The following is a 15,442-nucleotide window of genomic DNA, read 5'->3' as shown; positions in this document are numbered from 1 at the left end:
TGATCTCAGGTCTAAATAGGTAAAAATGCTGATTCTACGTTAACGCATGACGGAAAGGATGTTGATTTCACTTAGAAAACAGCAAAATGTTAATTTCACGTAGCATATAAGCTCAAAAATGTTGATTTCAGGTCTAAATAGGTAAAAATGATGATTTCACGTTCATGCGTGACGGCAAGGATGTTGATTTCACTTAGAAAACAGCAAAATGTTAATTTCACGCAACTTATAAGCTAAAAATTGTTGATCTCAGGTCTAAATAGGTAAAAATGCTGATTTCACGTTAACGTGTGATGGCAAGGATGTTGATTCCACTTAGAAAACAGCAAAATGTTAATTTCACGCAACTTATAAGCTAAAAATTGTTGATCTCAGGTCTAAATAGGTAAAAATGCTGATTCTACGTTAACGCATGACGGCAAGGATGTTGATTTCACTTAGAAAACAGCAAAATGTTAATTTCACGTAGCATATAAGCTCAAAAATGTTGATTTCAGGTCTAAATAGGTAAAAATGATGATTTCATGTTCACGCGTGACGGCAAGGATGTTGATTTCACTTAGAAAACAGCAAAATGTTAATTTCACGCAACTTATAAGCTAAAAATTGTTGATCTCAGGTCTAAATAGGTAAAAATGCTGATTCTACGTTAACGCATGACGGCAAGGATGTTGATTTCACTTAGAAAACAGCAAAATGTTAATTTCACGCAACTTATAAGCTAAAAATTGTTGATCTCAGGTCTAAATAGGTAAAAATGCTGATTTCACATTAACGTGTGACGGCAAGGATGTTGATTTCACTTAGAAAACAGCAAAATGTTAATTTCACGCAACTTATAAGCTAAAAATTGTTGATCTCAGGTCTAAATAGGTAAAAATGCTGATTCTACGTTAACGCATGACGGCAAGGATGTTGATTTCACTTAGAAAACAGCAAAATGTTAATTTCACGTAGCATATAAGCTCAAAAATGTTGATTTCAGGTCTAAATAGGTAAAAATGATGATTTCACGTTCACGCGTGATGGCAAGGATGTTGATTTCACTTAGAAAACAGCAAAATGTTAATTTCACGCAACTTATAAGCTAAAAATTGTTGATCTCAGGTCTAAATAGGTAAAAATGCTGATTTCACGTTAACGTGTGATGGCAAGGATGTTGATTCCACTTAGAAAACAGCAAAATGTTAATTTCATGCAACTTATAAGCTAAAAATTGTTAATTTCAAATCTAAATACGTAAAAATGTTGATTTCACGTAACGCATGACGGAAAGGATGTTGATTTCACTTAGAAAACAGCCAAATGCTAATTTCACGCAACGTATAAGCTCAGAAATGTTGATTTCAGGTTTAAATAGGTAATATATGGCGGCCGGAAAACAGTGTTAACATCTGGAACTTACTTTGGTTATCTGGGACAATGATTATCTGCACTGAACAAATAAACATCAAATAAGCACTTTTCCAAATACAGCAACGCCTTAAATGGCTAAAAATCACGAGATAAATACATATTCTTCGACAAACGCGATCGTAGCTTTATGTCACGCACCGCCTAACAGATTAACAAATTAACCCTTCTGCGCAACGTACGGGTCTCCATACATCTGCATGTCCGCTGATCCCAGAAGTTCAAAACACTACAAATCATGCTGATATGAAATAAAATCAGCGCAACCTGGATCACAGATCTATGTTACAATCGATTGCTACTTGTTGGCTATTATCACCTTTAAATGAAAAAAGCCGAAACAATCTAGTTACCAGTTCGAGAAACGCGAGCAGAACGTGATCGCAATGCATGCCGGGAAGGGTCTTTACACCTCGTGCGCTGGAAAACATGGCGGTCGATACAAGACAAATTTTATCACTCAAAAACCAGTTCGCGCTTTCCAAACTTTGACACTAGCAACGCTTGGCAAATGGCCCACAACTCACGAGAGGGTATTTTTCTTGGGCAAGAACTGCTCTTGGACTTTGCTGCCTGGCTCGATCTGACTTCAAACGCCGATAACACGATTATGGTATAACAGCTACCTTCGAAGTTTCAGAACACATTTTGATTCTTTAAAACGTGCTGATGACTTACGGGTTTATTGAGGCTTTATGATGCCTCTCAACCACCAGGCAGGCACACAAGGTACTTTAACACTATGCTTAAGATATTAGTTGACAGAGCTCTAATGCGGCACATCTCTTTTTCGTTCGATGGTATTTCGTTTGCCGCTCGATCAATTCACGTGTTGTGTTTACGTCACAATAACCGATGTGAACAATCTGTTCCCAGATTTCCGCTCTATATACTATTTTCCTTTGACTTTAAGACAGCTAAGATTCAGTGGAATACACTATAAACAGTCTGCCTGTTTGCTGTTCAACAAAATAATAAGGTTTCTTTTGTTTTTTGTTCAACAGAAGATCTCCAAAAGATGCCGCTTGGCAAACTGAGCTTTTTGCATACGTTATTTCTCGAGAACGAAGAGCGCCCCAGCCAAAAAAAATTCAGAGCAATGTTTCTCAGGTACAACGAAGCCTACATGCCAAAATTCAGCTATTTTTGAACACTTTCAAAATGGCCAAAAAATCTAGGGGACGTTCTTGCACGCGGCCTTTCAATTGTACACTGCATTGATCTCTACAGTGCTATGTAATATAGGTAAAATTGATCAAAAAACTTAAGGAAAGGAAAGTGAACGAAGCTTTTTTTCTGGCAAATTCTCAGATTTGGAAACAAAGCACTAGGAAAGAGGTTGTGACCAATAATGATTCCAGAACATTCCTTTGGGACTGGAAAATGTGTGCAATTTTACATCTTCAGAAATCTCTAGGATATCATCATAAGTGTTGCAAGATCTAATGAGTCATGCTTAGTTGAGAATTTCAAAATTTTGGTCAGATTTTCATGGAAAGTCTAGGCAACAAGTAAGAACCAAACAACAATTACACAGATTAAAACTTGGACTAGAAGACCACACAGGTGACACCCTCCCTCCCCTCCCTGGCACTGATGGTCCACAAATGCCACTGACCTGCTGATTTTTCATGTCCACCACCGTCATATTTGAGTTGTCCATGTAAAATCCAAAATGGCTGTAATAATGAAACAAAAAACTCATAACTCATAATCCCAATGGCATTATAGATGTAAACTTTGATCAAAAGATCCCAAATCTGGAGACTGCCAGTTAAATTGACCACCTAATCTGCCATATGGTCAAATTCAAGTCCCCTCTGACTAAAAAAGATGTCTTTTTTCTACATGTATGTTGGTGGCTGATGAAGTGGCCTAAAAGCATGCTGAATACCAGCTCAAGCTCAAGGGCTAGCGAAGTAGCAGGGGTCATTGTGTCCATTATCTAGGGTTCTTGGGCAAGATGTGTGAGGGTACAGTGGCCTCTTGGTTAGTGCTGAACTCCAGATCTAGCAGTCTGGGTTTGAGCCCTGGCTGGGGACCTTGTGTTGAGGGTCTCCATGAGGTATAGCCCTAGTCAGTAAACAGCTAAAAATAAGCCATTTAGTCAGTGAACTGTTTGAATTAATGATAGTAACTAACCAGTAGATTAATGGAGATTAGTCTGGCAGCTAATTTGTATGATTTTAAGATTGTTATGAGCTTTGGATGACCTTCGTTTGCAAAATAAATCATGATTGAGACAAAGTCAGTTTTGGAATCATTAAAAATGACGTAATTTGGAGGCACATGGTCTCATGGTTAGTGTCCTTGACTTTGGATCGGGCTTGGGCAAGACACTTTACTCTTACAGTGCCAAATGGGTACAGATGGCGAATGGGTACCGGCGAATTTAATGCTGGGAGTAACCCTGCGGTGGACTAACATCCCATCTAGGGGGAGTAAAAGTATTCCTAGTCCCTTCATGCTACAGAAACTGGGATAAGCTCTGGCCTGGGAGGACCCCTTGGCTCATATGCAGACTTATGTACCTGCCTATTGCACCATTAGTATAATGCCATGGACTCCTATGTGTGTTATTTAAGACTGTTATAATATCATTAATGTTTTAGCCAAAATGGCACACTGAACACTAAAAGTAAGTTAAATTTCTGTGATAATTTGTTCCTGTAGTTGATCTTACCAGGCAAAAAAATTTTGGTTTAAAGTAAATTTCATGTGATATGTGCTATGTGGGTATGTGCGGCCTAAAAGGGTATAGTTTTTTCAGCCATTTTGGTCATAAACAGGGTACTGATTTTGGCCATTTTGGCCATAAATAGGGCATGGTTTTTGCACTCTAGTCTTGAATTGGGTATGGCTTTTAGAAGAGGCTACTTTTTCATCATTCAGTTATTAATAAGACCATAACAAAAGCCCTTCGCAATGCCTTTAACATCAGTCTGAACTAGGCAACTAATTCTAAGGCAGGTCTAAAACAGGGTATCGATTAAGGGTCAGGTCATAAATAGAGTATCAATTTTTTTTGGTCAGATCATAGATAGGGTAGGGAAAATCACAGATTTTGGTCATAAATAGGGTAAGAGTTTTGGGATGCTGGCCCCACACTGCCAGCCAAAGGTCCATGAAAATTGGGCTGTATATATTAATTGGGTGGCCCCCTGATAAATGGGGTAGGTCTAAAGATTTGCACTTCTAAACAACTGTTCTTTACTAAACATTCTGAACACAGATACATATATTTTTTTAAAAAATTGAAACTTTAATCAGAACATACAATATTAACAATGGAAAGATGAACATAACTGGTTTGAGTGGCAGTTTAAACCGCGTAAAATTATAAAGGATTATACGGGTTCGGATTTCAGAATGTGGCAGTTTGCTGTATTAATGGGGTGGCCACATTAACAGGGTTTTCTTATAAAAAAAAAATGTATGACATTTATGGGTGTTTCACCAGGACAGAAAAAAGTGGCCATGACAACAAGGTGACTGTATTAATGAAATGACCGTAAGGCAAGGTTCCACCGTACAGCGCTAATGGCTCCCAGGTTTGCAAGGAGGTGAAGAGAGAAACCTGGAACCGTAGGCAGACCACAGGCTTGGAGCATGTTACAAAATAGGACCAAATCAGGGTCAAACTCCAACAGAAGACACAAGAGACAAAATATGATGGTGCAAAGGGTTTCCAGAGGTGTCAGATGAACTCAAAGTAAACTAAAATTTACATTTGTATCCAAAAATTCTGTCTATTTATTGTGGAAAATCAGCAACCTTTGGCTGTTAAGTAACGCATACGCTAATAAGTCAATCATGTTTTACACGTTAGTTTAAGCTCATATTTTGTGGTTTATAGGGTTACGATAGCAAAACTAGTGAGACAATCTCAGATAATGCAGAGTATAATTTACGGCTCTGATACAGTAGTCACACAGGTCCTCACCCATGCCGTTCTCTCCCTTGGTAGTCAACTAATATGAGTGGAATATGAGCGGACAAAAACTTGATAAGACATAATCTTAGCAGTGTGTATGTTTCATGTTTGTGTTTTCTTTCATGGCTCAAAAAATAGCTTACAATTACCGTTTGTCAAGACGACTTTAAAGTCATTGCAGCAAACATGACAAGTGTACTTTTCACGCCAACGTTTGTAACTTGATACTTTTGTTTTCCTCGCCAATGTGTGCAACAAGGTACCTTTGTTTCCACGAAAATATAAGAAAGATGTGTATTTTTTTACTCTGCTGGAGATAAATGGAAAATAAAAGTGAAATATCTGCTGAAAAGTCGAAGAGGAACGATTTTGTTTTATTCAAAATGCAAATTTTCATTTCACAGATAAACAAGAACTAATCTAATTATCAAATAGCCATGTCGAGTCATGGAAGAGTGTGTTCTTATTCTGTTGCCAGCTTTGACGTTAACAATAAAACCACGTCAAACTAATACACAATGCTATCAAGTAACACAACTGAGGAGCGTTTCAACGAGAAGTATTGAAGGTAGAGATCTATACTTGACCGAAATTATATCCCACATAGGTGAGCAAGTCACCTCATCGACTGATGAAATTAATTGGAGGTTTCAGTAAGTACCACGGAGTCTGCGGCAATAATAACGAAGTTTCTTTTGTCACCAATTTATTTGTTTTACATGTAACTAATGCAGGAAAGTTTCGGCTGAATATGAACTTTGTGCTCTCTTTCATAGAAGAGGAAACAAACAAGCTGCTAAGGAGAAACAATATGTTGCCATTCTCTATTTCAACCCTTGCAAACACACAATACTTATGAAACAGCAGACGACATTTCTTGAATCGAGCTAGGGAAGATTCCAGAAGATACGTAGTCACAGTAGCGTTCTTTGCACTAACAAAGGAGAACTGACATTACCTGAAATATAACTGCTATCCCCAGCCAAAAAGAGTGTGATATCACTCATTTACAAAAAATAAAAAAAGCGTGCATCTGAACTCGAGAACGGCGTTTATCACACTAGCAATGCTAGAACACATGCCTCTTACATGTTATGTTCTACCACAAGGGAAGGCATTCAACGTTCGTAGGTAGTCCCGTATGAAATGTATCTTTCACCTAACATATAGTCAACTTTGACGCTAACCAACCTGCGCATGCGTTTGGAGCAAATTGCTTTTGTTCTTAAGAAAATGGCACCACAAGGATAGCATGAGATTTCCAAAACCATATATATATTTTTGTCATGTTATTAAAGAAAGCAACGTAAATATGACAGGTTTCGCGTAATGCACTCGGGTACCTAGCCCACCCAACTCCCCTTCTAGCAACGTTAATTGATTAATTAAACAACTATTAAAGTTTACACCTTATGGTGTTATTACGTTAGTGCCTTAGTGAACATCAGCCCCCTACACTATCCCAATAGTGCACTCTGCACTAAAAACCACCATTACACACTTAACAGTTAACCCCATCGACACCCTCTGTGTTGTGTTCTTGGGCAAGACATTTAAATCTCACAGAGCCTCTTTCCACCAGGTGCACAACTGGGTACTAGCAAATTCAATGCTGGGGGTAACCCTGTGATGGACTAGCATCCCATCCAGGGGGAGTAGAAATATTCCTAGTTGCTTCATGCTACAGAAACTGGGATAAGCTCCAGCCTCATGGGCCACTTGGCTTGTATGCAGACTTTACTTTGGGCAAGATGCATATCAACTCCTAATGCATCTCTCTACCCAGAAAAAATGCTGGCACTGGACAGCCATCCCATCCAAGGGGAGTAGCAATACTGCAAGTTATCTAATGCTGAGGAACCCAGCTTACACTCTAGTGTACTATTTTATAGTATATGATCCTAATAAAATTTGTTGCATCTATTGTTTATCAGTTAACATCACAGTGCATGTATCATAAAGCTGCATAATTATCAAGAATTTACGAACATTTGCAAGTGTGATGTGTTTTTAAAGCCATTCCTGGAAAAAAATTATCACGTCTGCTGGTGTGCTCATTTACCTGGACTGCCATGGAGTAATAACGCCATCGTCTGGACCTCCAATTAGGACTAAGTTCTTGATTCGTAAGAAGTTCTCTTTAAATTTTTCATACTCTGTAAAGATCATAGACAAAGTTAAATTTATCACACATGTAAACTAAAAAATAAAATCAAACTCTTTCTGAGTATAATTATGTAAGTATTGAAAAATATATAAAACAAACAATGAGTCATGCAATAAAGTCAATTGTGTTAGTTGTTAAAAACAGTCTTTACAAGTAATGTCCAGCAGGTTTGTGAAATTAACCAATTTGACATGCTTTCTTAAAGTGTCCAATGATTCACACAATCGAATAGATTTGTCGTGTTTGGACCAAATGACAGGGCCTTAATAATTCACGCTATGTTTGCCGTAAGCAACAGTCCGAAATCTAGGTATGGTGAAATCAGTTTTAAATTTCTAGTCTGCAGTGTTTGATCTACGTAGGATTTCACTTTCGGGGGACATTCTGTCCCAGTCAACAGTTTTCTAGGAGACATTCCAGTTTTTTGGGGGACACACTGTTTTTTGCTTGTGAGAAATTTAAAAAAAGTAAGGTCATCAATATCACTCAATTTATCTTTGTCAACATTGTTGGTTCTGTGGTTTCTGTTTGCGGTCTGTGTTCTTCTCTTTTGTTTACTCGACCAAAGAATAATAATATTCTTTTCTGCTTTGATGTGACAATAATATAGCAGAACAACAAAGAAAACAACCGAAATGACACGTCGTGTTTAATCAATCAAGCGTGAAAAGTAAGGGGTTTGCAATGAGTGTGTGCATTTTTATAAATTGACCCCTTTATGAGAATTATTCTACTTGTTCCCAGGAATCTCATCTCAGCCTCTGGCAGCCATTTTTATTTGTCCATGTTGTAAACATTTGTAAAACGCACGCTGTTTTTCTGTTTATATTGTCAATTCTATGAAATTTTAAGTCACACAATGTTTTTGAAAAACTTAGGAAACGAAGGAAAATTACAAGTCAGTAGCTGCAGATGTTTGCTGCGCCAGAATGACCCACAAGAGGAATATTTGGGGAACATCTATCGAACTGCACCAATCCCGCAATGGCGTGCTCTAGATCAGACACTGAGTCTGCCAAGGAATAACTCGTTCTAGGTTTACTTCTTTACATTTTTCAAAAAGAAAAAATATTTTGGACAAGTGCTTTTTTGTTCAGAAAAAACAAGTTCTTTCTGATGGTTGAATCATCTTCAGAAATCTATACTAATATATTAACAAAAGCTAATTAAGGATGAAGGCGTAAACCAAAACAAAAAGGTAAAGCTATTTAAGCTGAGAAAGGAGACTAATTAGTATAAAAGGGATAAGGTAAGATGTTTTATTATTATTACTATTATTATTATTATTATTACTATTATTACTATTATTATTGTTACTATTATTATTATTGTTATTATTACTATTACTACTACTATTATTATTATTATTATTATTACTACTACTATCATTATTATTATATGATAGTTAAAAGGTGCAATGAAAATTAATGATTCTGAATTTTTAATGGTTTCAAATACCTGTTACATTGAAGAACTTTGAAGCATCAAGGTTGTTCACTACTGGTAGGAATATATTAAACTCATAATTTTTGTCCTCATGATATGGATCTAGAAAAGAAAAATACACTTCATAATTTTAATACATTATGTATGATTTCAACAGTGTAAACAGGATACCTAGTAACCAAATTGTTTTTGGTTAAAAATTAAGAATTGCAAAATTATTTATAAATTTTCTTTAATTTGACAAATTAATTTTTTAAAATTAACTCCAATAAAATAAAGTATGCAAAGCATACATTATTCTTACAATTCCAATAGTTTGCTGGGAGAGAATGTTCTTTGAAAATAAATTTATTGTTTTTAGTTGAAAATTAAGACTTTCAGTTCATAATTTCCTTTAATTTGACATGTTAATTTTCTAACTGAGCCAATAGAAAAAGAGTGTGTAAAGTACATATCCTCACCATTCCAATAATTTGCTAAAGAAAATGTTCTTTGAAAATATGGAGTGTAAAACAATCTGAAAGAGATATGAAAATAATAAATTTACTACTAGTAAATTCTAACAGAAAGTGAATGTTGCTCAATAGTAAGGAGAACATTTATAGTTCAATATGTACCTTTAGCTCAATTTTATGTAACTATTGATGTGGTGCAATATTATTGCATTTACATGTACACACCTAAATATCAAGAGGTAGACAAGTGGGTTTGAGTCCTCAAGATGGCAAGATGATAAATTTTTACTTCTTCTTTTTTCCCCTTAGCTTTTGTTGTTGTTGTTGTTTTTACTCTTTCTTAATTAAAAAAAAAACTATTTACTTAAACCCAGAGTTTCCCTAACCATTTCCTTTCTTTAAAAAGTAATGTGGAACTTTTGATCTTTCAAGAATTTGTCGAGTACATGTATATTTTTGAATCTCCGTACTCAAGGCAGCACTCAACTCTCTTTGCCCCAGAATTTGTCTCGTGTTAAGATAAAGAATTTGTCACAGCACTCTTCAGAAGTCCCAAATTTGGAACAATCAAGCCAATGGCCATATTTACCATGTTTTATGTTAACAACCATACATATACATACATACATTTTATTTTGTTTTAAAATTAAACATACAATTATAACATGTCTGTGGGTAGCTGAGCTAATCTAGGTGGGTCATGTTTACAGGAATTATTAATATACAACTAAGTACAGCTAAATACAACTAAAGGTAACAAGAGAACTAAAGAGACTAAAATTGACCACAATGACTAGAGACCACTTATAAACTAACAGTATTACAAATAATAATTAACATCAGTTATGACAAGAGACTACAGATACACTAACACGATATTATTGAATATTAATGAAAACATACTATTAAGAGGAAAATAAATTCAGCTTTACTTTTTGAACGATTTCTGGAAGACCATTCTTCTACTAAAAATCTCAGCAGTCTCAATCAGAAAATCTTTCCTATTTATAACTGTGACAACATATGCAGCCACAAAATTACTGATCAGTGCTCTGCAAACTTGGTTGAGAGTGGAAAAAACATAATCAACAACGACTGCCTCAATTTCTCCAGTGTGGGCACCATTTTGGCAGACAGCGGAAGATTGGCCCATAGTCGGCTGTTTCAGCCCACTGCCAGCCTTTAATGACAGCCCTGTGCGGACCAGTATAAGGTATTGGTATTTTGACATCTTATGAAGGAGAACCAAAAAGGAAAGACTGCAAGGATTATCAAAACCACTTACTTCTGTGATATATTATAATAAATTGTACAGTTATAAATTATTGTATGTTATACATGTATGAATCCATGCATGACCACTCCTTGTAATACTTACATGTAGATATCTTTGGTAGCAATTGATGGAAGATAAGGCTTTAGATAGCTGGTATCTATGCAAGGCATATAAAATAACGTTATTAAAACTGATAACAATGTTGTTGGAAAACATGGTGACTCAATGGTAATCACTACGTAACCACTGTTTTCACTGTTACGCGACCTTTGGATCAAAACACGCTGTGCAATAGACTTCTGTCAAGCAAATAGTGGTAGCATAATTATTGTGGAATATTAGTCTCCGGAAATGGCTCCACACTCAAGGCGAAAATGTTGGGAACAGAGAAGAAAGCTTTGAAAAATTGAATATCAAACTTCCATCACAGGAAGGAACACAAACACTGAATGGTCTGAACAACCAAGTAAGTTTACTCAGTGATTTATTGTTGCTTCATGAAATCAATTTGCAGTTGTAGTCAGCCAGCAGAAGGTCAAATTCTCATTTCCCAACACTTGCAGAGAGAAATCGTGTTTTACCCAAAACCATTAATTTTGTGGAGATGTAGAAGGATGTTAGCATGTCCCATTTCATCTGCCGCATTGCTGGATTTTAAAAGAGCATGGGTGTCTGGAAAACCCAAATAGTGAATGGCTAATAGTCGTGAATAGCGAATAGTATGAATAGTCTCAAATGGTGCAAATAGTGGCAAACAGCGGTGAATAGTCATCAATAGTTACTACTTTAGTTCAGCACTGATCTGGATTCATTGAAATTGATCACGTGGAACAATGGCATTTATCTATGGACGCTGATAGATTTGACTAAGCACATTCTGTGAAAAAAACCAATAAAATACCTATGTGAGGCAAGTGATCTGTGACTAATATTTTATTTATCAACTGAGAAGACACAAACAAGCTGCTCTGTTAACTGGTTATAAAAACAACAACATCTAAGCTACATCTTGCGTTAATTGATTATCTTCATAAGCAACAGAATTTCAGTGAATTTATTACCTTTTCTTCTCAGAACTCAGGCTACGGCTGTCCATCACTAACATTAAGAAAACAGAAATCATGATGATAACCTTATAAAGACGTATTGATGCTTTTGCAGTGGTGAAAACAGAAGAAATTAGGTTTAGGAACCTCTTTTGCTCTGATAAGCGTCTATGCTTTTTAGGAGAAACTCCCATCCCACGTTGCTGCGAGGTTGACTGCAAGATACTGGGTACCAAATTTCTGTCATTCGTCACTACTCCTACTCCCCCCCCCCCCCCCACCCCCACCTATTCGCCACTATTCGCACTATTCAAGACTATTCACACTATTCGTACTTTTTGCTATTTGATGTTCGGGACTATTCACTGTTTGCTATTCACAACTGTTTGCTATTCGGGTTTTCCAGACACCCAAAGAGCATGTTGTAAGCTTATGTGTGAGCAAGATTGTGGTCGGAAAATAAATATACAAAATAGGACAGAAGCATCGGGAAGATGCCAATAGATTTCACATGGTGGCCTTCCACCTTCATCATCGCCTTCCACCTTGGTCATCGCCAACATTTTCTCCATGAATGTGAAACATCTTTGCTCTGCAGACATGAAAGGTCTCCCTGTTTGATTGAAGAAGTCTATTGCAAAGAGTGTTTTGATTTTGAGGGTTGCAAAACAGTGGTTATACCAGAATCCAGATCTTTTAGATCTGGGTTTGTCTTGTTCCCTTTTGCTTGTCGCCACCCAAGCTGTGGCGCAGCACTTTCAGTAAGATTTGAAGTAGGTGGCAGGTGCTGAAGTCTTATTGGAAGTACTGATGGTGAATTGTTGGGCAAACTTGATGGCAAAAATGGACCATTGAGAGGTAACCAAAGAACTGGTGAGTTTAGTGCTAAACTCAATAAAGTTGTATGGGTGGCCCTTTGAAGGACTAAAAGACAATGTCCAGTGAGGTCCACAGATGGTATGGGAGAGTACCCCAAGCTATATTGGTTTACTGCTATATTGGCTTTTCAAATACTTAGATAGTCAGTATGCACCCTCTCACTGGTCGATGGGTATGTTAAGATGAGAGTATGTAAACACCGTTGTTAAATTATTTTTGAGAAATATTTATAAAAGCAATAAAGGACTTTTTTGTATGTTTGCATAGCCTCATCTAAACACTCACAGACAGGGTCCGAAATTAACTTTTTCAGGCGGGCGCCAACTGGCGACTGAAATTTTTTTTTCAGTCGCCATATGGAAAAATGTGGTTGCCAAAAAGTGTCAACAAAATTTTTCCTTCACAGCGAAACACAAACCAAAATTTTTGGTCGCCAGATGGAAAATTCTGCTCGCCAATTTTTCTTTTAAGAATCGGAACGAAGAGAACGCATTTGGGGCCGCAATGATGGCGATTTTTCCGCTAACGATAAGATTAAATACAAACATGCTGATTATTTTTACACCTACCACTGAAAACCCACGACGAACGAATCGAATGTCGGCCATATACACAGTTTCGTGCGACTGCCAAATGTTTCAAGTCAATTTTATACCTTCTCCTGTCTCTACCTTTTGGAGAAGAAATGTACCCGACTGAAAACTGCCGTTCGGTTCTTTGGTCTATGTGCAAAACGATCTTTCCTTTTGTGTTCTGTCAAGACGATCAATGGATTGCCATGTTGAATATCGAAATCTTCCACTAATTTCTTCGTGGATGTTCCGTCTCCACTTTGTAATAAATTATGGAAAGAGTTAAGGACATCGTTGGACACCACATCGCCTGAATAAAGGTTCATGGCAGAAGAACGCACGTGGCCTTCTGCGCCCGCAATACGTATGTTATGGGAAACCGCTGGAAAAACATGGCGGCGAAGCTTCGCACTGATCGTAACTGTGAAACGTTATGGTAGGTTTATAATAACAGGAAAATCAGTTTTGTACTTCAAAAGCAGCGGAAAGGTAAAAAGTATGTGACCAATTGGTGGGCGGCTTTGAATTTTATTTTAATTAATTTGGCTGAAAATCAAAGTTTGTGTAATTATTGGGACTTGAAATAGTTAATTGCCCGCTGGCGACCAGCTGTGAAATTCTGGTCGCCAGTGCAAAATTTTTAGTCGCATTGGCGACCAGGAAAGCGCAATTTCGGACCCTGACAGAGTGGGAGAATTCTAGAAAGTTATGCATCTTGGGTTTGCACTATTTCTAATCCTCCTAACCTGCCTCATGTATGAAATACGATTTGGTTTTCCCTGATATAACCCCACACACTTTTACAGCACAGGACTCTTGTTTTGGTATAAAACAATGTGGAACCACCCTATCTTGGTTCCTGTACCTCTCTTGGTCCAGGTGGGTCTATAAGTACCAACAAACTGTTGGAGCAACTAGGGAGGTCATCTTGCAGGCCGGACTACCAACCTATCCAGTGGGATGTGAATAGTATTATCTTAAATACCTCCATATTGTCCCATCTGAGGACTGGAAAGTGAAATAAAAGTATCAACATTGTGATCATCCATGGTCTCCAAGATTGCACGTACTGTGAGACCACCTGAATAGAAGAGAGAAATTAATTGCAAATGGTTTGGTGGAAGCAACCTATTCTTAAAATTGACAAGGTTAAAAAGACTGACCAGTAATGGCTGAGGATTGTTTCTGACAGAAATGTGAGCACTCTATGATAGCTCAATGATTCTTGTATTATAATATATGCACCCTTCCCTACCACCTCCACCCCTTCCTGCACCCACATTCTCCAGTTCTTGTGACTGTCACAAGAAATCGATCAACAAAGTCTATACACAGCAAGATTTCACTTCCAGTTTAAACGTTTTACTGTCAACGCCTTCTATACTAATTAAAAACATGATTTTGCTTTTTTTTATCTAAGAAAAAATGTGAGATGATTTCACTTCATACTCTGGGGTACAATGGCAAATCCGATTTGTCCAGTTACATTGACCTCATTCCCAGGCCCTCTCTCCTCTGCCTCCCTTGGTCATTGGGAGAAAGACCCTGGTTGGTAAAAAAATCTGTTGGGCGGGAGGGGTGGCAGAATGTTTTGGTTGTTGCCATGACAAACTTTGTGGGTTTCAAAACCTCAAGTGTACTGTTTGTACCGTATGTTTTGGTGTATCATACGTACATAATATACTTAAGTGCACAATGTAGGTTGGGAAATTGATTATTAAAGTAGCATGGCAGACTTCTAGATTTGATTTGTGTGTTGTGTCTGTTAATTGCAATAATTCAGTTCCATTGGTGGTGGAATGTGACATCGAGCAGTCACTAACAACTACCCACTTTTATATCTGTGACCTCTCACATGAAAACTTACAGTATTCGTTCGAACGGCTGAATGCATGGCAAGTGAATGGATAAGAAACGGATCCACAAACTGTTCAAAACAGATACATTGAATGGCTGAACGGCTGTACAAAGTTTTTGAACAGATGAGGTTGAATGGCTGAATGGCTGAATGGCTGAGGAAAGTTTTTTAATGGATAAGGTTGAACGGCTGTATGGCTGAGGAAAATTTTTGAAGGGATGAGGTCGAATGGCTGAATGGCTGAGGAAAATGTTTGAACAGATGAGGTCGAATGGCTGAATGGCTGAGGAAAATAATTATTTTTGAAAGGATGAGGTTGAACGGCTGAGCGGCTGATGAAACTCTTTGAGCTGATGGGGCCAAACGGCTGAGGGAAATTTTTGAATGGATGAATGG

At 37.4% G+C, this 15,442-nt stretch overlaps 1 protein-coding gene and 1 long non-coding RNA gene across 3 annotated transcripts in view; one reads left to right on the top strand and one right to left on the bottom strand.

Annotated features, from left to right (window-relative positions):
- LOC110054702 (lysosomal thioesterase PPT2-A-like) overlaps positions 1-15,442 on the bottom strand; it is a 35,901-nt gene that overhangs the window by 7,975 nt on the left and 12,484 nt on the right. For both annotated transcript variants that reach the window (XM_089287286.1, XM_089287296.1), the window contains exons 2-7: positions 14,174-14,269; positions 10,794-10,848; positions 9,422-9,477; positions 8,973-9,062; positions 7,410-7,503; positions 3,032-3,092 (exon numbers count right to left, since the gene is read on the bottom strand). In XM_089287286.1, coding sequence (XP_089143412.1) covers positions 3,032-3,092; positions 7,410-7,503; positions 8,973-9,062; positions 9,422-9,477; positions 10,794-10,848; positions 14,174-14,269 — 452 coding nt within the window. The remainder of the gene's footprint in view (positions 1-3,031; positions 3,093-7,409; positions 7,504-8,972; positions 9,063-9,421; positions 9,478-10,793; positions 10,849-14,173; positions 14,270-15,442) is intronic.
- LOC149117905 (uncharacterized) lies at positions 1,739-4,503 on the top strand. Its single transcript, XR_016206525.1, has 2 exons — positions 1,739-2,142; positions 2,418-4,503. It is a non-coding gene; the product is annotated as an uncharacterized LOC149117905 (long non-coding RNA).

This window comes from Orbicella faveolata, unplaced genomic scaffold (assembly GCF_042242905.1).
Source record: "Orbicella faveolata isolate gen_17 unplaced genomic scaffold, um_ofav_v1 contig_1, whole genome shotgun sequence".
NCBI lineage: Eukaryota > Metazoa > Cnidaria > Anthozoa > Scleractinia > Merulinidae > Orbicella > Orbicella faveolata.
This window is presented reverse-complemented; position numbering and strand designations above follow the sequence as displayed.